The sequence below is a fragment of the Cyanistes caeruleus genome, chromosome 29, assembly GCF_971803275.1.
Source record: "Cyanistes caeruleus chromosome 29, bCyaCae1.hap1.1, whole genome shotgun sequence".
Taxonomy (NCBI): Eukaryota; Metazoa; Chordata; class Aves; order Passeriformes; family Paridae; genus Cyanistes; species Cyanistes caeruleus.
Window position 1 is genome coordinate 4158979 of NC_141729.1, and position 26446 is coordinate 4185424.

At 44.8% G+C, this 26446-nt stretch overlaps 1 protein-coding gene and 1 long non-coding RNA gene across 7 annotated transcripts in view; one reads left to right on the forward strand and one right to left on the reverse strand.

Moving 5' to 3' along the window:
* SLC23A2 (solute carrier family 23 member 2) overlaps nucleotides 1–26446 on the reverse strand; it is a 51535-nt gene that overhangs the window by 14465 nt on the left and 10624 nt on the right. For 3 of the 6 annotated variants that reach the window (XM_086865497.1, XM_086865499.1, XM_086865501.1), the window contains 7 exons: nucleotides 14471–14739; nucleotides 13248–13346; nucleotides 10065–10181; nucleotides 8486–8643; nucleotides 4360–4448; nucleotides 3103–3173; nucleotides 1797–1978 (listed from right to left, as the gene is read on the reverse strand). In XM_086865497.1, the coding sequence (XP_086721623.1) occupies nucleotides 1797–1978; nucleotides 3103–3173; nucleotides 4360–4448; nucleotides 8486–8643; nucleotides 10065–10181; nucleotides 13248–13346; nucleotides 14471–14602 (848 nt within the window). In that variant the 5' untranslated portion in view covers nucleotides 14603–14739. Of the gene's footprint in view, nucleotides 1–1796; nucleotides 1979–3102; nucleotides 3174–4359; nucleotides 4449–8485; nucleotides 8644–10064; nucleotides 11746–11901; nucleotides 12262–13247; nucleotides 13347–14470; nucleotides 14740–17256; nucleotides 17463–19191; nucleotides 19339–24148; nucleotides 24239–26446 lie in introns of those variants that run through there. The other 3 variants (XM_086865500.1, XM_086865498.1, XM_086865502.1) reach the window with 3 other exon arrangements.
* LOC147648943 (uncharacterized) lies at nucleotides 12512–13547 on the forward strand. The gene is made up of 2 exons (XR_015279766.1): nucleotides 12512–12571; nucleotides 12961–13547. It is a non-coding gene; the product is annotated as an uncharacterized LOC147648943 (long non-coding RNA).

Sequence of the window (26446 nt, forward strand, 5' to 3'; positions counted from 1 at the left end):
CCCAGCTTTATTTGGCTGTTTCCCCACACGGGGAGCTTTTGTCTTCTCTTTTTCCTCACTTATTCCTTTTCATTCTTTCATCCCCCTGGCTCCTACAGCTGATGGCACACACACCTCAGGCCCTGAAATTCCCTCTAAAAGCCTTCTTGTGCCCTTGGCAGGAATCTCTCTGCTCGTGGCCCGGCCACTGATGGTGTTTGTGGCAATTCTTGTGCCCTCTGTCACCACAAAAAATCAATTTCTCCTGGCCAGAGGTGAGCAAACCATGGCAGAGGCACCAGTGGCATTCACCTGCTGCTGCTGCAGGAGAGGGAACAGGCAATGCCAGCTCAGAAATACAAATTATTCACTCTATTTATACAAATTATTCACTCTATTTCCTCTCCTTGGTGTCCTGTTAAACCTTTTCTACAGCACTCAGCTCCTCCCAGCCAGCGGCTCCCAGATCAACTCCTGCTGATCAAATCCTGCTCCTCACACCTCGTTTTTGGCCACTGTCCTGTCCCCTCTGCTGGGGAGAGGAATGGAATGGAATGGGAATGGGAGTGGAATGGGAATGGAATGGGAATGGAATGGGAATGGGAATGGGAATGGAATGGGAATGGGAATGGAATGGGAATGGGAGTGGAATGGAATAGAAATGGAATGGGAATGGAATGGGAATGGGATGGAATGGGAATGGAATGGGAATGGAATAGGAATGGAATAGGAATGGAATAGGAATGGAATAGGAATGGAATAGGAATGGGAATGGGAATAGAAATGGAATGGGAATAGAATGGGAATGGAAATGGGAATGGAAATGGGAATGGAAATGGGAATGGAAATGGGAATGGAAATGGGAATGGAAATGGAATAGGAATGGGAGTGGAATGGGAATGGAATGGGAATGGGAGTGGAATGGTTTGGGTTGGAAGGAACCTCAAAGCCCCCCCAGTTCCATGGAGGAGCCGTGGGCAGGGACAGCTCCCACTGTGCCAGGGGGCTCCAGGCCCATCCAGCCTGGCCTGGGACACTCACAGGGATGGAGCAGCCCCAGCTGCTCTGGGAATTCCATCCCAGCTCCTCGCAGGGAGGAATTCCTTCTGTGTATTTAACCTGAAGTTCCCCTTTCCAATCTGAGCCCATCACTCCCTGTCCTGGACGAGCAGCCCCCCTCCAGCTTCCTTGGAACCCCTTCAGACCCTGGCAGGCTGCTCTGAGACATTATTTCTCTAATTTCAGTCTAATTTCTGTGACTTTGTGCACTGGCAGAGGGACAATGCTGGGTTTAGCTCAGATTCGCTGTGTCTTTGTGTGTGTGGCCTTTCTGCAGAGGTTTCCCAATCCCTGTGAGTGTCCCAGGCCAGGCTGGACCAGCCTTGGAGCCCCCTGGGCCAGTGGGACCTGTCCCTGCCATGGCAGGGGTGGCACTGGGTGGTTTTTAATCTTCTGCCCAACCCAAACCATTCCATGATTCCTGTAAATACTCTGGGAGCTGATTTTCCAGCTGCTGTTGAAGTTGAATCAGTTGAAGCTGATTTTCCAGCTGCTGTTGAATCAGTTGAAGCTGATTTTCCAGCTGCCCATCCAACCTTGGGCACTCACAGGGATCCAGGGGCAGCCCCAGCTCCTCTGGGGCCTCCTCACCCTCCCAGGGCAGGATTTCTTCCCAGGGAAAAGCTTTTTCAGGCTTTTTCTCCTGAGCTGCTGCTCTCAATCCTGCCTCCCACATTTCCAGCTGGACCCATCCAGGTTCCTGTTTCTCATCAGCCTCCCCACCACCCCAAACCCTGCCTCCCCAGCAGGGTACTCACAGCATGGCGATGCCCCAGTGCTTGCCAGCTCTCTCCCCAGCAGCCTGGAAGCCCGAGAGGCCGATGAGGGCCACGGTGGGGGTGATGGTCAGGGGCCCGATGTAGCGCAGCAGAGCCCCGGGCAGCCCCAGCAGCCCGATGGCCACCTCGATCAGCGACGACATGATGATGGCACCTTGGATCTGAACACACAACAGGGCAGAGAGGCAGCTCAGTCCCATCTGACAGGAAATTTGTTTTTCTGCTCTGGGTTACAAACTGCAGTTAAAAGAATTCAGTGACACAGAAGAACTCAGCAAAAAAAAAAAATAAAAAAAAAATAATTATTATTATTTTTTTTTCCCCAGTCATAAAACAGCTCATTATGTTTAAGTGACTTATCGCTTTAAGCATAACACTTATGGTTTTCTCCACAAAACTATTACACAACAGACCAGTGGGCCAGTCTGGAAGCTGTGTGGAAAGCACATCACACTGTCAGACAGGAGACCTGGGGTCCAGGCTAACCTTTAAGCTCTCAGATCGAACGGCAAGGGTTGGTGCGCCACGAGGTGATGCTCCTAGCTCCTAGGGGCAGAGTGTGTGCTGCATTGGTCACAAGTGCTCCTTAGAAGCTGGATTAGAGCAGCGTTGTGGTCTCAGGAGACTGTCAGCCCTCTTGGCTGCAGGGCTCTTGGCAGGATGTAGCTATGGTTTGAACATGGGGAAGAGAGAGGGGTTGTTTTTAATTAAGAAAAAGTTGGCAGCCCAAAGCAACGGGATGGGAGATCAATTCCATGACACACGCCTTCCTTTGGACTACTCTACCTGCCACCCTGGCGTGGCACAGCCCTCAGCCTGCCCTGCAGGGCACCACAACCTCACACTGCGAGTGGAGAAGGACTTTTCCAGGGATTCCACAAAGTCTCAACCTCTCATCGCAAGAAGTCTCCAACTTAAAGACACTTGGGAAGGAACCAGATTTCCCTAACTGCGGATCCACCTTCCAGGGGCCAGCACAGCAGGCAAGAGGCCTGGCAGCAGCTGAACACGGATGGAAATTAGGAGTTTTCATCTCACTGGAGCAGCTGACTGCACAGCTTTTTTTGGGAATGTGGTAACTAACTCCTGGTATTTGCTGTCCAGCAATGAACAGGTGGAGAAGATGGAAGACTTCTGTGAAATGAGGAAAGGGAGATATATCCAAATGGAGATTGCAGAGAAAACAAGAAATTAGCAACTTAAAGACAAGAAGACACGGATGATTAAGTGAGAAACTTAGCTGGAAGTGGAGAGGAGTGACAGCTAAAGGCAAGTCCCACATTACCTCTCGTATCCGGGGGTACCAGATGTGCTCCGTGTGCAGCAGCTCCGCCGTTCCGTTTGTAACTGTCAGATCTTGCCAAGGGAGAGAAAAAACACACAGGGGTTTGTTCCCCAGCCACTCTGCCAGCATTTCACACACAACAAATCCCTCCTCAAGTGCCTGATAAATGAGCCCCAAATTCACACAGGGAGGAATTCTGTCCCAGGTGAAGTGACACCAGCTCAGCGTCCCCGAGAGCCCTCCCAGGCCTCTGCTCCCAGGAGGGAAAACAGAAAGGTCAGGAATCCTCTCCCCACTCCAATCCTGCAATCACAAACCCCAGAGCTTGCTGTTCCCAGCTCAGGGAATGAGCACAGCCCCAGCCTGCTGCTCTGGAAGGTGAAAAGGTTCAGGAGGAAGACGCAGCAAAGCTCTTTTTGGAAATGTGGAGCTGTGGGGAAAACTCCACCCAGGGTTATCAGCTCATTTCAACAAGCTGGGCATTGATCACATCTTGAATGTGAGTTCACAGAGATGTATCAACACACAAGTAATAGAAATTTAATTATTAGAGTCCAGAGGAGCTCGGGGAAGAGCTTCAGTCAGGAGTGAGCAGCCTGATTCCCACTGCCCTGGTACTGAGTAACCACCCCCACTGAATAGGAAACTGCCAGAGTCATTTCCACCTCCCAGGCCAGTCCAGTCCAGTCCAATCCAGTCCAATCCAGTCCAATCCAGTCCAATCCAGTCCAATCCAGCCCAATCCAGTCCAATCCAGTCCGGATCAAAAAACTGGATTGGACTGAAAGTCCAAATTCTCCCATCCCAGAATCTTTTCCCTCTGAAGATCAAACCTGCCAGGATGACGACATCAGCGGAGAAAGAGTGAAAAAGAACATCCAAATCTTGTCAAAACCTGTCAGGTATGACTTAAACAGGGGAAAATCCAGGTCTGGAGGTGAAGCTGCTCATTGCTCAAACTCCCTCCCACTCACAACTTCAAAGGATTCAGTTGGGCTCGCTATTTCCAAATGTTTGGAACATTAACGGAATGCAAATGGAACAGAAGAATTATTTTATGCCACGTTTACCTTTCCTTTGTCAACGTTTTTCTATTAAAAAAAAAATTCCCATTTTTAGGAATCTTCTGTGGCACAGTATTTTTAAACACTGTAAAAAGAGAGGTTTTCCAGATTCCCTGCTCGTTACTCCCAGTTTTCGTGTCAGCTGCACTCCACATTTGTCACTTAAACCTGACCCAGGATAAACAATAATTACCTGTGTTATTGCACTTCCACTTCTCCAGAGAGAGAATCGCTCTGGCAGGTGCTAAAAACGCAAAAGCACTGGCTTGGAACAGGGGTAACCTGGAAAGGGAGAGGAGAGATGGTGACATCCTGGGTGGGTGGGCACTCAGACCACCCTAAAACTGGGAAATAAGAGGATTTCTCACCCAAAAAAAAACCAAAAAAAAAAAACCCAGTCAGAGAAATACAAAGATTTCACAAGCCAAAAAGCCAAGTTCCCAAGGGGGTAACCCCAAGGGCCGGGCACTGATGGACACTGAGCTGGGGGAACAGATTTTCCCACCCCAGCACAGGGAATTCTCTGGAGAGAATTCCCATTTCCCATCCCTTCCCTGGGCAGCACTCCCAGTACACTCATTTCTAGCTGTGTGTGTCAATAACTGCTGGGTCGATGGGAGCAGATTAGATGTTCCAAGTGGTTGCCACCAATAAACACAAACACGACGAGAATTTCCAGATCACATTCTTGGCCTTGGTGTTTCCACTTCCCAAATGGTTTTGAAGATCTAAAGATGATCTTTACCTGCACCCATTATGGATTTATTGAACACACTGGATTCGATTTATTGAATTCACAGCTCCAGGAGTGATCATTGCCCACAACTCAGAGCAGCCAGAGAATAATCCCAATTTGTTACCCTGTGTAACGGATAACCCGATGCTAGAGATGCACTTTGAACTATCCTGCTGATACTGACGTGAGTGCAGGGCCATGAGATTCCCTCCAGCAGGAGATGCCAAGCTGTGACACAGGGAATGGCTCAGGGGCTGTTCTACAGGAGAAGGAACTGCTCAGGTTCAGGTAAAGATCAGAAAATGCTCCAAGGAGGAGAAGTGTGGAGGGGAAAATGCAGCCTGAGCACAGAAAGGATCAAACCAGAGGCGTGTTTAATGGTAGCTGTCAAGTTTTCAGGCAGAAGCTAGAGCAGTTTGGGCAACTTCAAACCCACCCAATGTTAGAAATTCCATTGGAAACTCGAATTTTATCAACTCCAGGAGCCAACCAGGCATGGCTGAGTGGATTTAACTCCCTCTGGGAGCTCCTTCAAGCACAAACCCCAGCTCTGTCTGCGGGGAAGCCAGGGCTGCTGGCCCAGGGGAATGATTCACCCCCTTGGTGCCAGGCTCATTAAGCAAAGCCCCATGGCAGGTGTGCAACACCTGGAACAAGCTGCTACTGCTCCATCCCCACCTACACAGCCCCACAGCCCCCTCTGAGCTCGGGCAAACACACAAAACACATTCTCTGCTGCTGAGGTCACTGCTGCCAGCTCGGGCTGCTCTCCATCCCTTTGGGAAATCACACCCCAGCACCTCCTGCTCAGCTCTTACCTGCCACAGGTAACTGGGGCACCTCCCAAAAGCCTCAAAATCTGCTTTTTTTTATTTTTTTTTCCCCCTTATGCCAGGCAACAAATGAAAATTAATTTACTTTTTAACGATTTTTTTTAACAAATTGCTCCAAATCAGTCAAGCAAGATGTGTCTCTCTGTCAAGTTTGGAACGTGACTTACAGATTTTAAGGCAGCTAAAGCACCAAAAAGCTCTAAATACCATTTAAATTTCACTCCTAAATCATCGAGTTGCTCCGTTTTGGCAACCACAAGAGTTTTTCTGACATCTGGAAATGTCTCATTATGTTCACATGTCCCACAGATGTGAGAAAGCGTGGATTAAATCTGCATTTGACGGTCTCAGAGCCACTAATTAATTACCCACTAATGAAGCCCTGCCAGAGCTGGGGCTGGCTACATAACTCCAGGAATAGCTGGGATTCCTAGAACTGCTCTGGGTACCAAACTGACCACAACTCCACTCGTAATCGAGATAAATCCATCTTTAAGGACCCTTAAAGCGTGGAATTTGATCTTTTGAAAGCTTTATTTGCTGAAATACTTTGCAGTTGGCAGATCTTGCCAATGAATACTTGCAAATCTCATTGAGAGGCCTGTGCTGCTGTATCCAATTCCCAGCTTTATATAAAACCCCTCCCCATCACATGGGGAACAGTTATAAAACATCCAGGCGTGGAAATTTCCTCCTTAAATACAAGTTATTTTAAGAGCCAAACAGAATTTGGCCTTCAGGGATATGAAAATGTTAAGTACAGTGCAAGTGGGAGCCACTGAAAAGGGAAAAATCCTGGGCAGGGGTGGGATTACACGGAAAGAAAAGAGGATTTCAAAATGATGGCACTGTTAATTTTGGGCCCCTCCTCTCTGAATGAGCCCTAAATCCCTCTTTAGTAAGTGATAAAAAAATCCAAGATTAGCTGGGAGGGGTGAAAAAAAAACCCCTTTTGTGCAGTGGTCACTGTGGAACACAGATTTTTATAAAGATTTATCTTAATAAAACAACACCCTGTTCTTGCCAACACCACATCTTAAACGTTGCCAAGAATTTAATTCAAGAAACTAATTAAAATACTGCAGTTAGCTCCCCTTTACCCAGGTGTGGGAAGTGCTCATCCTCCAGGAAAACTTCTGCCTGCTCAGCTGGGTTCTTCCCTCTCCCTCCTCCCCTCTCCTTGCTGGATTTTCTCACTCTTGGGATGCTTTATTTTATTTTATTTCAGATCCCTCTTTTTTTGGGAGCAGCTTTCCCAAAGCTTTCCCTGATCAGCTGCTGCTGCCAGTTTTGTGCTCCTCCTCTGGAATCCCCCCACTCCTGGCTCCTGGGAGATTTTATTTTATTTTATATATTTTATTTTATATTTTATTTTATTTTTTATTTTATTTTATTTCAGATCCCTTTTTGGGAGCAGCTTTCCCTGATCAGCTGCTGCTGCCACTTTTGTGTTCCTCCTCTGGAATCCCCCCACTCCTGGGAGATTTGATTTATTTTATTTTATTTTCCCTTTCTTTTCATTTTTATTTTATTTTATTTTATATCCCTTTTTGGGAGCAGCTTTCCCTGATCAGCTGCTGCTGCCAGTTTTGTGCTCCTCCTCTGGAATCCCCCCACTCCTGGCTCCTGGGGGATTTTATTTTATATGATATTATTTTATGTTTTATTTTATTTTATTTCAGATCCCTTTTTGGGAGCAGCTTTCCCTCTGCTGCTGCTGCCACTTTTGTGCTTCTCCTCTGGAATCCCCCACTCCTGGCTGCTGGGAGATTATATTTTATATTTTATATTTTATATTTTATATTTTATATTTTATATTTTATTTCAGATCCCTTTTTGGGAGCAGCTTTCCCTCTGCTGCTGCCAGTTTTGTGCTCCTCCTCTGGAATCCCCTCTCCTGGCTGCTGGGGGATTTTATTTTATATTATTTTATATTTTATATTATATCCCTTTTTGGGAGCAGCTTTCCCTGATCACCTGCAGCTGCCAGTTTTGTGCTCCTCCTCTGGAATCCCCTCTCCTGGCTGCTGGGGGATTTTATGTTATATTTTATATTTTATATTTTATATTTTATATTTTATATTTTATTTTATATCCCTTTTTGGGAGCAGCTTTCCCTCTGCTGCAGCTGCCAGTTTTGTGCTCCTCCTCTGGAATCCCCTCCCTGGCTGCTGGGGGATTTTATGTTATATTTTATATTTTATATTTTATTTTATATCCCTTTTTGGGAGCAGCGTTCCCTGATCACCTGCAGCTGCCAGTTTTGTGCTCCTCCTCTGGAATCCCCTCTCCTGGCTCCTGGGGGGATTATATTTTATATTTTATATTTTATATTTTATATTTTATATTTTATTTTATATCCCTTTTTGGGAGCAGCTTTCCCTGATCAGCTGCTGCTGCCAGTTTTGTGCTCCTCCTCTGGAATCCCCTCCCTGGCTGCTGGGGGATTATATTTTATATTTTATATTTTATATTTTATATTTTATATTTTATTTCAGATCCCTCTTTGGAAGCAGCTTTCCCTGATCACCTGCAGCTGCCAGTTTTGTGCTCCTCCTCTGGAATCCCCTCTCCTGGCTCCTGGGGGATTTTATGTTATATTTTATATTTTATATTTTATTTCAGATCCCTTTTTGGGAGCAGCTTTCCCTGATCACCTGCAGCTGCCAGTTTTGTGCTCCTCCTCTGGAACCCCCTCCCTGGCTGCTGGGGGATCCCAGCGGTTGCCCAGGGGCAGCCCCAGCTCTGACCTGCAGCCGAAGGTGGTCTGCAGCAGGGTGGTGATGCCCACGCAGAAGAAGATGGTCCCGATCAGCTGGCTGGTGGCCCACTGGTCAAAGCCCACGCACATGGCATCGGCCAGCAGGAAGGGCACGGCGATGGTCCCGCTGAAACACGTCAGGTAGTGCTGGGGGAGCAGGGAGGGGACACCAAAGTCAATCATTCCATTCATTCCATTCATTCTTTTTCCCTCCTGGACCCCCAGCAAAGCTCCCTGAGCTCTGCTCTCCCGTCACCCTGAGATCTCCTGGCTGATTCCTGTCAGATCCACAGGGGTTGCAGTCTGAGATGCACACTGTGTGCCCCTGTTTCTAATATTTAGTTTAGGATTCAAGGAAACACTGAAATTCATAGAACGTGAAATTCATAGAACGTGAAATTCATAGAACGTGAAATTCATATCACGTGAAATTCATATCACATGAAATTCATAGAACATGAAATTCATAGAACATGAAATTCATAGAACATGAAATTCATAGAACATGAAATTCATAGAACATGAAATTCATAGAACATGAAATTCATAGAACATGAAATTCATAGAACATGAAATTCATGAGTGTGTGTTTTCATGGTGATACATGAGAACAAATGCTAAAGTTAGACAGGAAAAGTGTAAGTGTGTAGATTAGAAAGTTTTTTAAATCACTGGGTGAAAAAGTTTAGAGAACAAGAGACAAGATGAGGATTTAGGGGGTTGTCTCTCATCCTTCTTCTTTCTTCTTCATGTTCTTTTCCTGGGGGTTTTGGGTGGTTTTAAGTGATTGGGTAGAAAATGTCACAGAGCAGCACAGAGGTGTTGGGTCATTGGGTCACTAATAAAGATAATTGAGTTGGCACCTGTTAATTGGGTAAATGGACAGATAAAAGACCTCAAAGAGGATTTTTGTTGGCCATTTTACCCCTTTTCTATTTTTCTCCTTGTAATGCTGATAAGAAAAAATAAACAGCTGAGACCAAACAAGAGAAAACTCCCTCTGGTCAATCTTCAGTTCAAAGGGAAAAAGAACCCAAATCCCAAAGTCCTTAATGAGACACAGAGGGAACTGAAACACCTCCAGAGCTGCGTGAGGAGACACCCAGGTAACTCTCCTGAGAGCCCAGAAATACCTCCAGTCACATCCCCTGGCTCACAAATCAACCTGGAGCACACACACAGGAGCTCCCGAGGACCAGCAGATGGATAATCCTTAATTCTTCCTCAAGCCAGGCACATCAAAAGCAGAACGAGAAAGAAATCTTCACCATACTCCACACACAAGTAGAAATGGAATTCCTAGAGAACTGCCTGTCCTTGAGGAAAAGGCAGGAATAATTTGGAATGTATTTGTTTGGACCACTGAGCCTTTCCTCACTCATTTACTAACAACTCTAAATATTGAAGTGAATCTCACAAATCAAAACTCAAACCATTCTCAGAGCAATCACCTGGATGAGCTCCAGAACCTGAGAGTGGAGGAAGGTAAAACTCCCCCCCCCACAAAATGGACATAAAATCCTCGAGAAACTCCAAGTTAGAGAAGAAAGAACTGTTTTGGGATGTACCTGCAAGCCCAGAAATATGCAGAGGTACCAGGGAGGAACATCCTCAATGGTGTAAATCATGTCAGTCCTCTGGGCATCCAAGCTGCCACTGCTGTCCAGGGTCTCAGCCAGGGAGCTCTGCAGGAAGAAGGGACACCAGCAGGTTATTGCTGCGTGGAATAAAGGGAATTTCAACTGCCAGGCAACCCCCAAGTGATGCTGATTTGTGATGATGATTTCAAAGCCTTTCACATCCAGCTCCTGGATTTGTACCCAACGCACTCCCTTCTGACAGCCACTCCCTGCTTGTTTATTTGTAATTGCTGGTTTGTGACAGAACTGATCTGGCAGCCAAAAAGTGCCCAAAAATGGGTTCATCATGACAAAACTGTTAAAAAAAACCCCACCAAACCACAAAACCAAACACAGAAATAAAGAAAATAGGGAAGAATTGGAACTAAGGAAAGCTCTGTCCTTGCATCAGAGACCAAAATGACTGGCAAAAATAAATCCTCATTATGATAATTGCTTCCCTGCTTTGCTCTTACCCAATTTCATCCTGGTTAACCACTTTCAGCCAAAGAATTCATCATTTTTCTTCTTCCCCCCTCCCCACCCCTGCATTTATGCAGCCAGGAAAAATGCTAATTATTATACCCAAATTAATCCCCAACCCATTTCCATCAGTCAGGCAGAATTCCTGCAGGAATTTAAATTTCCCCAGGAATTTGGGCAAGGCTGAGCTGTGAGAGCCAATGGACAACTGCCCACAGACATTGACACATCAACACCCTGCGGATTTAACACAAGGAAACAAAAACTCTGTGTCATTTCTCTGCCACAAAGAAGTGGAATCCTTTCCATCCAAACCCTCTGCTTTGGAAATTCCTGGGAACAAACCCAGCACAACAATAAAAGCAGGAAGGAGGAAGTATCAGGTTTTGTCATTTCAGATCGAGTAACTAAAAAAAAAAAAAATAAAAAAATAACCTTACACAACTGCTCTGCCCTAATCCAAACCCACGTGAAGCTGCCTCTCACAGAGCCTGGGAACTCTGCCAGACTCGTGACTGCCTCAAATGGTCTCTGCTTCTCCAAAAATCCCAACACATCCACGGATTAGGCTGAGGTCATCTCCACTTGGAGCCACCTGCAAGGCCAGCCAGCCAAACTCAGCCTGGCACCCTCCCCCCCTGGCTCAGCTCAGCCTTCTGGGGGGAAAACAAATCCACTGGGATGAAAAAAATCCACTGGGATCGTTCTGGGAGTGCAGTGCTGGGGGGACGCAGCAAAAAGCGAAATGGAGAAATTCTCATTTCGGAGAAAGCACTTGGGGCACTGAGAAATCCTCTCCAGGGAGCTGCCCCTGCCCAGCCCCTCCTGCAGCACCACTGACAGCTTTTCACTGACTGGAAAAATCAACAGATTCTCTCCTGACCCAATTCTCTAAAGAAAAACCCGGGTGAAAAAAAATTAAGGATGTGAATCATGGAATAGTTAAAGCTGGAAAAGCCCTTTCAGATCATCAGGACCACAAACAGCCTGGGGCTGTTCCCTCTCCTCCTGTCCCTGTTCCCTGGGATAAGATCCCAAATCCCCCCTGGCAGGGACTTGTGCAGAGCCAGAAATTCCCCCTGAGCCTCCTTTGCTCCAGCCTGAGCCCCTTCCCAGCTCCCTCAGGAATTCTCCAGCCCCTTCCCAGCTCCCTCAGGGATTCTCCAGCCCCTTCCCAGCTCCCTCAGGAATTCTCCAGCCCCTTCCCAGCTCCCTCAGGAATTCTCCATTCCCTTCCCAGCTCCCTCAGGAATTCTCCATTCCCTTCCCAGCTCTCTCAGGAATTCTCCATCCCTTTCCCAGCTCCCTCAGGAATTCTCCAGCCCCTTCCCAGCTCCCTCAGGTAATCTTAGTTTTTTTTCACGTGGGTTTTTCTCCATTTGGTGGTGGTCACCACCAAACCACACCTCCAAACACACATTTCTTGAAGAGCTCCAGGGATGGGGACTCCATCACTGCCCTGGGACGCCCTTTCCAATCCCAGAAAAAATTCCTGCTGACATCCAGCCTGGCTTGCCAAGACCTCAAGGCCCAGTGCCACCCCTGCCATGGGCAGGGGACACCTCCCACCACCCCCAGGTGGCTCCAAGCCCTGTCCAAGCTGGCCTTGGGCACTTCCAGGGATGCAGGGGCAGCCCCAGGGATCCTGTGCCACCCCTGTTCCTTCACTGGGAGCCACAGCAAAGCTTTAACTGGAGGAGAGCTGGTTAATCAGAAGCTCCTGGTCTGTTTTGGGTGGACTATTCTCCATCACCCCCAGCTGTGATCACAGGGATCAGGTGGAAGGGAGAAAAGCACACTCGGTGAAGCTGGGAACGCTGGTCTGGAGATCGCTTATCTCGTTGCACAATTCCACCCAAACACCTTTTACTCAAGGCTTTTATCAGATTGTGCCTCTCCACTCCAGCCCCAGCATGCTCCAAAAATCAGCCATCAGGAACTTTCCCAGCTCAACAAAAACCTGCCCAGGGAACGTGAGTGTGCTGGGGATGGCTGTGGGGATGTGAGTGACACACGGGGGCAGAGGGAGCTGGGAGAGCAGCAGCCTCCTCTGGAAGCCAGCACTGACACTGAATTTAAATCTGAAATTCAGGAGTTTTGGTGTCTGAGTTAGAAAGCATCAGCTGCATCCCTTGATGTCATCCTTGCCCTTGGAGGAAGGAGCATCATCCTGTCCCTGCTTGGAACAGGAGTTTTGCTCTTGTTTCAATTAGGACATTTGAAAAACTTTGGTCAGGTTGAGATTTTTCAGAGACAAGGCCTTACTACAAAGCCAGTCTGAGTATTTCAGAAACTCAGATTTACCATAATCCTCATCCTTATTTTAAACAGAAGTTCAGGTTCATACCATCTCTGCTTGCAGGATTTTGGACAGAAGGAATGAAAGAATGAAGGAATGGAGAAAAAAAAAGCTGGAAAAAATCCCAATTAAAGGCATGAACTTCTTCCACCATTTCCTGAGTCATGCCCCAAGTGCTGCAACCAAGGAGTGTGACCAGGAGTCATGAGGGCACAACTCCCCGGGGTGATGTGGATCTGCAAGTCAGCAGCTCTGAGACAGGAAACCTCAATCTGGGGCGGCTGCTGTGGGCAAATCACGAGCTGGGAGAGCAAGAATGAGCTCTCAGCTAGCAGGGAAGCCCCAGGTACCTTTTCTGCTATGCCATTCTCTGTGGTGTAGATGGCCATCAGCTCCGTGTCCTCGGTGTCCTGATCACCGCTGGAGGTGGCTCCGCCGTTTATGACCACCTGAAAAACGGAATAAAAATGTGAGGTCTTTTAAAATAAACCTTTCTTCTGCCACCACGACTGGTATCTCGCTGTTTTCTCCCTTGGTGCCTCTGATATTTTGTCAGGAAACATGAGGAGCGTGGCAAGTCATCGTTTCTGTAACAGCAGGGCTGGGGACAGAGGGAGACCTGACAGACATCACCCAGAGCTCCTTAAAAATATCATCGAGAGCTCCTTAAAACATCTCACAGAGCTCCTGGAAGGCTGGGCAGTGTCAGCTTGGGGCAGGGGGAACCAGCAGCAGGCTGCCTGGAAGAGTTCTTGAGCTTTACAGCAAAAAAAATTCAACTGAAAATGGGAGCAAGCAGAAGAGCAGCAAATGTCTCCCTGCTGCTGCCTCCATTGAGCAGCTCATGGTCAAAATGGGCTGGGTGTGAGCCCAGCTGGGCAAGGAAACTCTGCTGAGGGGCTGGAGTGTGTCCAGGGCAGGGAACAGAGCTGGGGATGGGGCTGGAGAATTCCTGAGGGAGCTGGGAAGGGGCTGGAGAATTCCTGAGGGAGCTGGGAAGGGAATGGAGAATTCCTGAGGGAGCTGGGAAGGGAATGGAGAATTCCTGAGGAGCTGGGAAGGGAATGGAGAATTCCTGAGGGAGCTGGGAAGGGGCTCAGGCTGGAGCAAAGGAGGCTCAGGGGGAATTTCTGGCTCTGCACAAGTCCCTGCCAGGGGGGATTTGGGATCTTATCCCAGGGAACAGGGACAGGAGGAGAGGGAACAGCCCCAGGATGGACATGGGGAATGTTTCTGCACTGTTGTTAAGCACTGGCACTGCTGCCCATGTGTCCCCATGCCTGGAGCTGCTCAGAACCAGAGCAGAGGTGACACTTGATGACTTTTGGTGGGGATCAGTCACAGGTTGGACCTGGCCATCCTGGAGGTCTTTTCCAACCTCAGTGATTCCATGACTCTGCTGCAGGAGGACAATCCAGTGCAGTGCCTGGGCTGCTGCACATCCTGGGAATACACAAATACTCGGGGGAGCAGAGTTTTATCTCTGTCTGCTGGTGGAAATAAAGGGTTTGTACCCCACAACTGGAAGATTTTCCCCTGCTTCAGACAGAGCCTGAGAGCAGGAATCACTCACAGGCAGGGTGAAGAAGGTGGGGTGCTTGGACTCATCCTCGTATTTGGCCTCGGTGGAGCCTCCTGCCTCCACGGATTTGGACGTGGTGTTCTTGCCAATCCCCATGGTCTCCAGCACGTCCAGGACCTGCATGCAGCACCCAGGAGCTGCCTCTGGGCCAGCCCAAGAACTGAGGACAGCTCCTTATTCCAGCAGCAGCAGCTCCAGCAGTCACACAGGAGCTCAGGAATCCAGCTGGCACGTCAGGGCGCTGCTCCCATCGACAGCTCCTAGGAGGGAAGGGAGAAATTTATTATTTCTTTATATTTATTAACATCTGATTCCCTAAAAGAGATGTGGAAAAGCACCAGCCCCACAGCCTGGGCTCCCTTTCGTGCTCGTGACTCACCAACCCTCATCATTCCTCCCTGATAATTAACAGCCAAACTATCTGAAATTCAAAATTAACAGTCAAGCTATCTGAAATTCATAATTATCAGTCAAGCTACCTGAAATTCAAAATTAACAGTCAAGCTACCTGAAATTCATAATCATCAGTCAAGCTACCTGAAATTCAAAATTAACAGTCAAGCTACCTGAAATACATAATTATCAGTCAAGCTACCTGAAATTCAAAATTAACAGTCAAGCTACCTGAAATTCATAATTATCAGTCAAGCTACCTGAAATTCAAAATTAACAGTCAAGCTACCTGAAATTCATAATTATCAGTCAAGCTACCTGAAATTCTTTCATACTGGGAAAACTCTGATTATTCTTCTCCTGTGTTTTCCAATCATCAGCAGTACATTGAAACCTTAGGTTTTTTCCAATCTCAGAGCCATTTCTACAGAAGTTTTGAGGAATAAACCCCAGAGCAGTGCAGAACATCCAGTAAAAATGAAACTTGGGCTTCTCCAAGGAGGGTAAATTTGCAGAGCTGCCCCAGGATTACCCCCACATTACTGAGTCCTTACCTTGAAGTAAAAAATCCCTGGGAATTCAGGCAGGAACAGCCCTTTCTGCTGAACATCCTAACCCCAAATCACCCCCAAATTCCCAGCTGTACGAGGAACTGTCCAAGCAATCTGTCCCAGGATGCTGAAGGAACTGTCTGAGGATAAACTCTGTATTTGAATGAGTTTCACTTCCCTTTTGGCACAGAAATATCTTTAGTGGGGCTCTTGTTTTCCCAGATGGGTCACTACAGTACAATTTTCCTCCTTAAATCCGAGCAGCCATTCCAGTATCATCCCACATTTTCCCTTTTTGAGGCAAAAGAACAGGAATTAACATCTTCTGAACCTGAACTCCCCACAGGACAGCACAGAAAATCCTGCAGCAAACCAGATTTTACAAGCTGTGGCTACTGAGCTTCAAGCAGAGAATGCAGCTGCCAACACGGGTCAGGTACAGGTGAAAATACAGAAGAACATGAAAAGTGGTGCCTTGAAAAGCACAAAAAGTGGAGTTTTCTGCATCCATCCCAGCAGCAGAACCCACTCACGCTGGTGTTGCTCCAAAAAGCAATTTAATGATGGGTTCAGCTGGGCCCTGAGGTGGAAACAAAGCTCACAGACATTTATAAACACAGGTTTGGATTGGGAAAAAAAAGAAGCAAAATTTGGGTTTTTTTCCTTCTCCCTTGCAGATGCTGCTGAGGAAATGCCAGCAGCTCCTGTCTACTGTAATTGCAATAATAACTGAACTTGAGAAAGACTCTTCTGCTGAGGGGAATTTTAGGACTGTACTAATATATGAATGCTGATATTTTAGAACCTCTTAATAGCTGTTAATTGCTCACTTGCTGGAAAATTCTGCTTCCTTGAGGTGAAAGAAATATTAAATCTTTCAAAGCTGTATGTGTAGGTATCCCATGAAAAGTTCCATGAAAAAAGATCATTTGGGCACTGAGATCCCTCGAAGCATTAATTAAATCAAGATGGGATGGAAAGCAGTGCCTGCAAATCGGGGTTAACATTTGTTTATGAGAGTAAATATTAAGGCAGCATAATTAATTATTTCTCACTTGAAGACTGAAGGAGAAGACTGGTTTGAATATCACTGCTTTTCTCTGGAAGAAAACCTGATATTCCCATTTTGACAATAACCCCAGAGCTCCCCTTTGAGGAGCAGCTCAGGGCAGAGAGGAGACGGGTTAAAAGTTAAAGGTTTGGGGGAACTGGGGGGGTCTCAGCTGGGATTTTTGGAGGTTTTATTTGCTTTCACTGTAGAGGTTTTTTTTGTTCCTAGCACACAAGAACAAAGAGAAAAGAATCTGCCTTTTTCCTGTCATTGCAGACGCATTTTATCCTCCAAGAAAATCAGAGATGGAGACAGGCGAGGTTTAGTCTGGCAGCTTTATCCCCTGGGGCTGGGAAGGGAAAGGGCAGCAGGACACCTCCCCAAGCCAGGGCAAATAAATCTGGAGCCAGGGAAGCTTCCAGGCACAGGATCAGCTCCTTAGGGTTATTTTTTAATATTTATTTATATTTATTATTCTATAATTAACCAGCATCTCCAGAGGGAAAAGACAAGGCACTGCCACAGCAGCAGGGCTGCTGTCTTCTCCAGGCCTGGATCACTCCTTGGGAATTGCTGCTGGAAATTCTGCAGGGCACAAGCAAAGCTTGCCCTGGATCCACTGAGCGCTGAGAGCTGAGACATTATAGCTGAAATAACAATTCCCAAAGAGACAACTGCCAACCCACACACAAAAACCCCTCACTGCTGCTTTTCCCCAAGAGAGGGAGGGTTTGTGTCAGGAGGGGCTGGTCCAAGAAAAACCAGGAGAACAAACTGCCCACCTCTTCTTGCTTCTCCAGCAATTAAAATTAATGGCACAGGTGATCATCAGAGGTTTCTGGAATGCTCTGGTGAGAAGCAGATGAACTGGGGCCACCTAAAGAAATGTGGGAGAGCCCTTTCCTCATCATCCCCCGCGTTCACCACGTGGGTCAGGCGTTTTTACAGCCCTGCAGAGCAAACCCAGCTCCTCAGGAGCTGGAAAGTCCTGGAGAAAGAGAGAAAACCCAGGCAGCATCAGGCAGGGACACTCAGCACAACCCAGCAGCAGCAGCAGCCTGGGATCAAAGGGAAAGGCTGTGTTAGAGATACATTTTATATTGTTATATATTTATATATTGTTTATATTGTTATTTATATTGGCTTTTTGCAAATATTAAAGTGAATGTTGTGTGTGTAAGAATGAGAAATTTTGTTCTTTTTTTTGAAATTTTGTATTTGTATTAATACGGTTTTATTTCTGTTATTGATGAAATTTAGAAATAGTGGTATAATACATTTATGTTAGGCTATGGCATAGTGTTAAAATAAAAACTGTTTTTGTTTGTATAACCCAAAGACTGAGAAAAAAAAAAAAGATACAGAACTCCTGCATTTGTAAACTGTTTTATTCAGATGAGGACAGCAGGACCAGAACTCTGGGGGGGAGGAATTTATTGTATTTTTGGTGTCAGGGAATGTAAATCTCAATTTACATCCAAGAGGATTGATCTATGGGGAAGGGGGCAAGAGAAAACTAAACAGAAGAACCCCAAAAATCCTAAGAAGAATTTATGGATATGAATGAGAATTTACGGATATATATAAGAACTTATGGATATGTATAAGAATTTATAGATATTAATGAGAATTTATGGATATATAATAATTTATGGATATATATAATAATTTGTGGATATATATAATAATTTATGGATATATATAAGAATTTATGGATATGCAGCAGGGTTCTGTTTTTAAGGGACAATCCTTTGTCAGTGAGGTGAATGCAGAGACACTTGGCTGTATCTGTCCACTTCACTTTATTTTTTCTCCTAATTGTCTTTTTTATGAAACCTTTAAATTCTATAAAAATTACGTGAACCTCATTTTCCACAGCTGGAAGTGAAATTTCCATCAGGACCCTGATTAAAGTTCACCTTTCCACACCAAACTGTCTCCAGTGCACGTGTTGAAAGCTGCCAGGGGTTCACAGGGCTGGAGATAAGATCAGGACTCAGAGGAAGGGCAGGAGACAGCCCAGGTTCAAGTTCAGCAGGAAAAACCTCCTGGCCAGGGCCAGGCCACTCTGCACCTTCAACATTTGATTTTTCCCCAGCAAAAAGCTGCCTTGAAGCCATCAGGAAGGATTCCAGTGACACAACATCACCTGCTCACGCTTCCAGGACCTCCCAGCACATCCTCCCTTTTTTGCTAAAGTCGCTGATATTTTGTTTAAATAAATCAGGATGGATTTAAGGGAAAAAGATCAAACCCATCAGAGATTTGGAGATCTACAATTGAAGGTGGAACCTTCCCCACGAATAAAAACATCCACTGGAGCACAAAGGTTCTTCCTACAGGAAAATCTGCCCCTGTGCTACCACGGGCTGCACAAAAAAAGCCTTCAGGAGGTACCAAACTGCCTGTGAGTCACCAAAAACTCCTTTCAAAGCTCATCTCTTTTAAGTAGATCCAAGGGTTAACCTGGGCAGGACAGAAGGTGCAGATTGACATAAAGAACTTTATTGCCAGGGGGAGGGAAAACTGGCCATGAACCCACAAAATGAAATGTTTCATTTAAAAATCACTGCGTGCAGCTTTTGGCTGAACCACACCAAAAATATTTACATAGAATTTAGATCAAATCTGCTGCGATGGCAATTCCTGAAGGGCCCTTCAACATTAATATTTGAATATTGGCAAAAAAAAAAAGAGTGGGGAAAACAAAAACCCACCTGACACTCCTGGGAAATCGCCAAGTTTTTGGGGCTCTTCTCTTAGTTTGGGTTGATTTGGGGTTTTTTGAACTCCTCTTAGAAGAGTTTTGCCAGGTGTCAGGACTGGGCAGCAGGTCACGCTCAGGACGTGGCAATGCTGTAAAGCTCATGTGCAATAATAATTAAGAGATCTTAATTAACCCTCTGTAGGAAGCTCGGGCTCCCCCATGACTTCCAGCCCTGAAAATTACAGTTTTTCCAAAGTGAAAGGATCTCCAGCAGCTGTGCCCAACTCAAACCAAAAACCTTCTAAAACCACAAAGACTGAATTCCAACTGGATCCTGAATTTCTCCCAGCTGAGCCGAGCCCACCACCCAGTGAAAACCAAAATATTTTAGATTTTCCCTGTCCCTTGAGCCAATCCTGGTCCCAAATCAGCCCCTGTGGGTCTCTGCTCCCCACCCTGTGGAAAATCTGAATTTGGTGGCGTTTCCCTGCTTCACAAGGGACACATTTGTAAAGGAAACACAAAAAATGTGTTGGAGTCTGAGATACAGAGTGTGAGCCCTTGTTTCTGATACTTAGTTATAAGATTCAATATATATAACATGAAATTCATATAACATGAAATTCATATAACATGAAATTCACATAACATGAAATTCACATAACATGAAATTCATATAACATGAAATTCACATGACATGAAATTCACATGACATGAAATTCATAGAACATGAAATTCATAGAACATGAAATTCATATAATATGAAATTCATAGAACATGAAATTCATGAGTGTGTGTTCATGGTGATACATGAGAACAAATGCTAAAGTTAGACAGGAAAAGTGTAAGTGTGTAGATTAGAAAGTTTTTTAAATCACTGGGTGAAAAAGTTTAGAGAACAAGAGACAGGATGAGGATTTAGGGGGTTCTCTCTTGTCCTTCTTTCTTCTTCATGTTCTTCTCCTGGGGGTTTTGGGTCGTTTTAAGTGATTGGGTAGAAAATGTCACAGAGCAGCACAGAGGTGTTGGGTCATTGGGTCACTAATAAAAATAATTGAGTTGGCACCTGTTAATTGGGTAAATGGACAGATAAAAGACCTCAAAGAGGATTTTTGTTGGCCATTTTACCCCTTTTCTATTTTTCTCCTTGTAATGCTGATAAGAAAAAATAAACAACTGAGACCAAACAAGAGAAAACTCCCTCTGGTCAATCTTCAGTTCAAAGGGAAAAAGAACCCAATCCAAAAGTCCTTAATGAGACACAAATGTGTGCTGAAAGCAGCTGGGGATGAAGAGCCCAGGCCTGGGCCTGTCCCATGTCACAGCTCCCCCAGCAAGGAGAGCTTCTGGATCTTTCCAGCACCTTCCTGGCTCTCACAGACGGCTGAAGAGCCAAAAAAACTTTGGCTGTTGCACACACACACACACACTAAGGAGATTAGAATCAAATTAAGGTCACTGCTTAATTACCATCATCAATTTATTATTTTAATGAGCTGTCAGGCTGGTGTGAACAGAGCGATTTCTCCTGCAGGCAGAGGTGATGCTCAGCCAGAAGCTGTCCCGCTTGAGGTGGGATTTCAGCACCTCCCGTGGCACTGCCAAGCGTTGGGCACCAGATGAGTTTTAACACAAACCGAGGCATCCTCAAGCTCTGAGATTGTAATTTTTGGCAGCAGACACAAAACAGAGATGTGGGAAAGGGACTTGGATCTTCTGCACGTTATTTTCTTGTTATATGTACCAAGTCTGAGCAGGAGATAAAAGCAGTTTTAGCCCCAAATTGCTCAGGTTTGAGGGTGAGGAGCTCACTGGGGGAAGGACAAAGCAGAAACAAGGAACTCTAATTTATTTATTTATTATTATTTGTATTTATATTATTATTATATTATTATTTATTTCATTATTATAGTATAACATATTATTATATTCATTATATTAATAGTATATATTATATTAATATCATATATTAATATAGTATTAATAAATATTAGTTATTTTATAGTAATATTGTATAGTAATAATAATATATAATATATAATATATAATATATAATATATAGCATATAATATATAATATATAGTATATAATATATAATATATAATACATAATATATAATAATATAATATAATAATAATAATAATAATAATAATAATAATAATAATAATAATAATAATAATAATAATAATTAGAGTTCCTTGTTTCTGAGAGCCTGTTAGAAATGAAACACAACACTTCACCAAGGGGTTTTCAAGTATTAAGGACCGAATTACAAGCCACCAGCTTTGCTACTCAGAAATGTTTAAAGGGTGTTGGATGTTTTCTTAGGAAAAGCTTCTCCCCAATTAGAAAAACTCCACAAACCCCTCATCACTGAGGTTAAAAAGCCCAATCAGTGTTTAAACCACGCAAAGTGCTGTGAGCAGAACCCCAAATCCAATTGCTGCCCGCTGTGACATCCCAGAGCTGATGGCACCTGTCAGGTCCCACTCTCACATATCCACACGGGGCCGAAAATCCATTTTCTTCTGCCTTCCAGGGCATTTTCACCATCTCACAGATGTAAGGACAGTGCCCAGAACCCACACTTAATTTTCTCTTCTAAAAGCCATCCTCCTGCTCCAGTCTTGGGGGAGTTTTATCCTCCTGCTCCAGTCTTGGAGGAGTTTATCCTCCTGCTCCAGTCTTGGAGTTTCATCCTCCTGCTCCAGTCTTGGAGGAGTTTTATCCTGGAGGAGTTTTATCCTGGAGCAGCCTCTCTGGTCCCAGGAAACTCGTGATTTGTCTTTAGCAGGGGCCTCCTGAGTTCTTTCCCTGTACTGAAATGCCACCACATCCTAAATGCTCCAGAGATTTCCCTCCTCCACTGAACCACATCCACAGCTGGATAAAAGCAGACTCCAAATTGAACCTAACACCACACAATTCATCTTTACCTGCAGCAGAGACGAATAAAACGCTGCTGAATACCCAAACTCCCTAAAAATTGAGTTTTAAAACACCCAATTTAGGTTTTAAAAAGAGCTGATGGGCACTTTAAGAAGCTTCTCTTTTCACTTCAAAGCACAAACAGATTCTTTCTTTGGAGGCACTAATGAATTTTTAAGCAGTTGTTATTTTGACTGCCATCCAGAACGATTCTTTAATAACTGACCAACGTTATTAGGGCAAGTCTACACAAAGCTAAGCAGGAAAGTTATGCCGAGCTCAAACCTTCCGTGGATTTAAAGCACATTAGCTAAATCTCATTAACTTCCTGTGTCAATGAGAAAGGGACTTAAATCCAGCTGAATGAGCTGTTTAACAAAGGATCCCAACAGCTTTCAAAACCTGCCGAGTTTGGTTAGTCAAGTTATTAAGTCAGAGCTTAGTTAGGCTGTGATTCTAAACTAGAATAGCTGAAATTCTATTTTTTCAGGTTTTTTCCATTTTTTTTTCTATTTTTATTTTTCCTATTTTTTTCAGGTTTTTTTTCTATTTTTTTTCCTATTTTTTCTATTTTTATTTTTTCTATTTTTTCAGGTTTTTTCTATTTTTTTCCCTATTTTTTCTATTTTTATTCTTTTCTATTTTTTCAGGTTTTTTCTATTTTTTTCCTATTTTTTTCTATTTTTTCAGTTTTTTCTAATTTTTTTCCTATTTTTTTTTTCTATTTTTTCAGTTTTTTCTATTTTTTTTCCTATTTTTTCTCTTTTTTTTCCTATTTTTTCAGTTTTTTTCTATTTTTTTTATTTTTTTTTCTATTTTTTCAGTTTCCAGTCACCCTGAAAGGTGTTTGATCAAAACACAGCTGGCCAAGCAGTTCCTACTCATCTTTCACCCCATTACTCCCATTTTCTAACAGTTTTCCCAAATTCTGTGTGGTGCATTTGCCACTTTCCCGGGGTGGACAGGGATGAGAAAAAGAAGCTGTGAGATTAAATTGCAGAAAAGTGCAAGCAGAAGGTGGGAGATTCCAATTTCCACCTCGATATCTGTGCTGGGAACTGACACTCCAGACTCAGGGTAAAGTAATATTTATTTTTTAATAAAATATTAATTAATTTAATTTTTTTTTTTACAAAAAATATTTTTTAATAACAATTAAATCTTGTCTCAGTGCTCCTTCAGCGTGCCACAGAGCTCACCTCACACAGTAATTTGATTTACAAAGCTATGGAGCCCTTGCAGTCTCTCTGGGGAGAATTAATAATTTGGGCATTCCGATTATTATGGATATTAATTAATACACAGCTCGTTAAGCTCCTTCACAGCCCTCAAAGCAACCTGAGCTCACACTGGCTCCTTTCTCAGACTGCTTTGTACTTGGACTTGGCACTTTGATGAAAGCTCCCTTCTTTCCAAGACTTTAATCACGTTAAAACAAAGGTGGAGTTAGAGACTCATCTAGGAAAAATTCCATTTATTAAGTAAATCGAGGTAATGTGCCAATTTTTCAGCTCCTTCCCAAAGGCTGAGGCATCCCTGGATCAGTGATCAATACAACAACTGATCCCAACTGATAAATTGAAAAGTTTTACACTGATTTATCTGTTAGGCTTGTCTGGAAATAAACACTTCCATTTAGCAGAACTTATTAAGATTTGGAATTAATAAACTTACAGAAACTAACCAAGGTGCTGTACTTCGTGCTCAAGCTTTCTTAAAACCTCTTTTACCATATAAAACTACTTTTTACTATATATATATATATTGTTTACTACATAAACATCATATGAATTTTTCCCGTTTTAAAGATTAAAAGGAAAGCAAAGTTTATGGACAAACAGAAAAAACACTTCTGAAATAGTAAATACCTCTTTTTACAGCCATAGCAATTTAAAAATGAGAAATTAAGTCCTCAAACCTTTAAGATACAGAAAGTTATTAACAGCTGCAAATACACATTTTTAAGTTAACACCAAATCAGTTTTTTTTTGCCAACCCTCCCCACCAGGGTGTGAACCCCAAAAAGAACCAGCACCAACCTTTGGGAGGAGGCAGCTCCTGCAGCAGCCTGGAGGATGCAGATATTCATCCCCAGGAGCGTTTTTATCCTCTTTTTATACTTCCCCATTGTGTAACTGCTCCGTGCCCAATCCCAGCCCCGCTTACACAAGGGAGGATACCCTGGTTACTCCCCCGTTACTCCTCGTTTACTCCACGCCTCCGCCGGGTTTACGCAAAGCAGCCCGGCCACAAACTGGGAAAAAAACCCAGCCTGAGCCCTCCAAACACAACTGGCATAAATAAATATTGACATGCCTGGCTGGAATCACCATGGGGCTTCTCTCCGGGTGTTTTTCCACGAGCCTCTGTTGTGCAACTCGCACGGAAATGTTTCTATCAGCAACTGGAGAAGTTTTCAAGAGGTGCCAGACCTCAGGGCTCTTCCCTAAGCCAAGGCTGAGTGATCCACAAAGCTCCCCAGGACTCGTGCTGGGCTCACACACTTCCCCAGGGGAAATGCTGAGTAACCATGGGCACAAAGTGAGGTGGAAAAGGAGTAAAAGTGGAGGATTTGAAACAACAACGAAACCAACAAGAAATAAATAAGGGTTGCCCTGTCCCTGGAGGAACATAAAAACCGTGGAGATGTGACATTCAGGGCACGGTTTAGTGGGGGATGTGGCAGGGCTGGATTAATTCTTTAATAACTTTAATGCTTGGATTTGATCTTCAAGGTCTTCCTAAACAATTCTGGGATTCTGGAACTGCTTCCCACGGATCTCCTCCGTGCCCCACTCCCGTTCTGTGGGAGCACAGCCCTGCCCAAGGCTGTCCTTACCCTCCTGGACATCACTTTGGGATTTGTCACATCCCCTTTAATGAGACACCGTCACCCTACAGCCGACACTGAAGGCACAACCGGAACAGCACGGAGCAACACCAGCACACATCCATCCAGCCCCACACATCCATCCAGCCCCAGGGATCCATCCAGCCCCAGGGATCCATCCAGCCCCACGGATCCATCCAGCCCCACGGATCCATCCATCCAGCCCCATGGATCCATCCAGCCCCATCCAGCCCCACGGATCCATCCAGCCCCATCCAGCCCCAGGGATCCATCCAACCCCATCCAGCCCCAGGGATCCATCCAGCCCCATGGATCCATCCAGCCCCATCCAACCCCACAGCTCCATCCATCCAGCCCCACAGCTCCATCCATCCAGCCCCACGGATCCATCCAGCCCCACGGCCCCATCCAGCCCCCCAGCTCCACCCAGCCCTCTCCCAAGTCAGAATTCACTGCTGCTGCTCGGGGCTCGGCGTGTGCTCGGTCCTGCTCTGATCAAAGGGCCAGGGCTCGGTTAATTGAGAGCTGCCGCCTGTCCCGTGCAATGCTCCCTATTCATCCCTCACTCAGAGCCATGGAAGGGATCCAGGGATCTCCACTGACCCCTTGGTGCAGTCTGTGTGCACACAAACACACGGGATGTTCCAGCCTTTAAGCCTGACTCAAAGAGATGTTGAAAAGTTTCCCCCTCTGTTTGCTCCTTTTCCAATTAATACATCCTTTCCTTTCCTCCTTCTGAATTCCAACTGTTTTCACAAACACAAATATCTTCATTTCACCCTAAAGAAATCTTAGAGCCCTCAACACAAACATCACCAAAACCTGAAGACCACAAAACACCAACTGCTGTACCCAGCCTGGCTGGAGATCCCTGATCTCAAACACTTTTAAAGAATGAACTGGAAATTGTTTTCGATTCAAGGTGTTTGATGTGCTCACAGGGACCAACAGCAAGAGGAAATCTTTAGCTTTTGAAAGAAGTAAACCATTTTCTTTTTTACTCCAATGTCCAACTATTGTTTAATCCAACTATTTTTTTTTTTAATAGTTGGATGGATTAAACAATGCCAGGGACTCAAATATTTCTTGCCCTGAATATCACAGTTCAAAGTATAATTGAGTTCAATGCAATTAAAATTCTTAAGTATGCAATCAGAGACTTGTCTATTTACCTTGTAATTAAAACTAATCGCTCCAAAATTCATCATCGCTGAGAATTTCAACATTCAAACGATTTATTTCTGATTACTCTGCATTTACACTCAATCCAAACAAACCACCTGCTAATGTGGGTATCTCCACTTCAATCCCAGCTGCCAGGACTGATGTCAGGACTGATCCAGGTTGTTGGGTTACAATTCCCTGTGGTGAGCAGGACTGGAATCGCTGTCACTCCATGCCCATTCCAAATGTAGCTCAAGCACTGGAATATTTCAAAGTGCAGCTTCCAGTCCCTGGAAGCCAGGTGGGAATGAAGAGCTCAGGG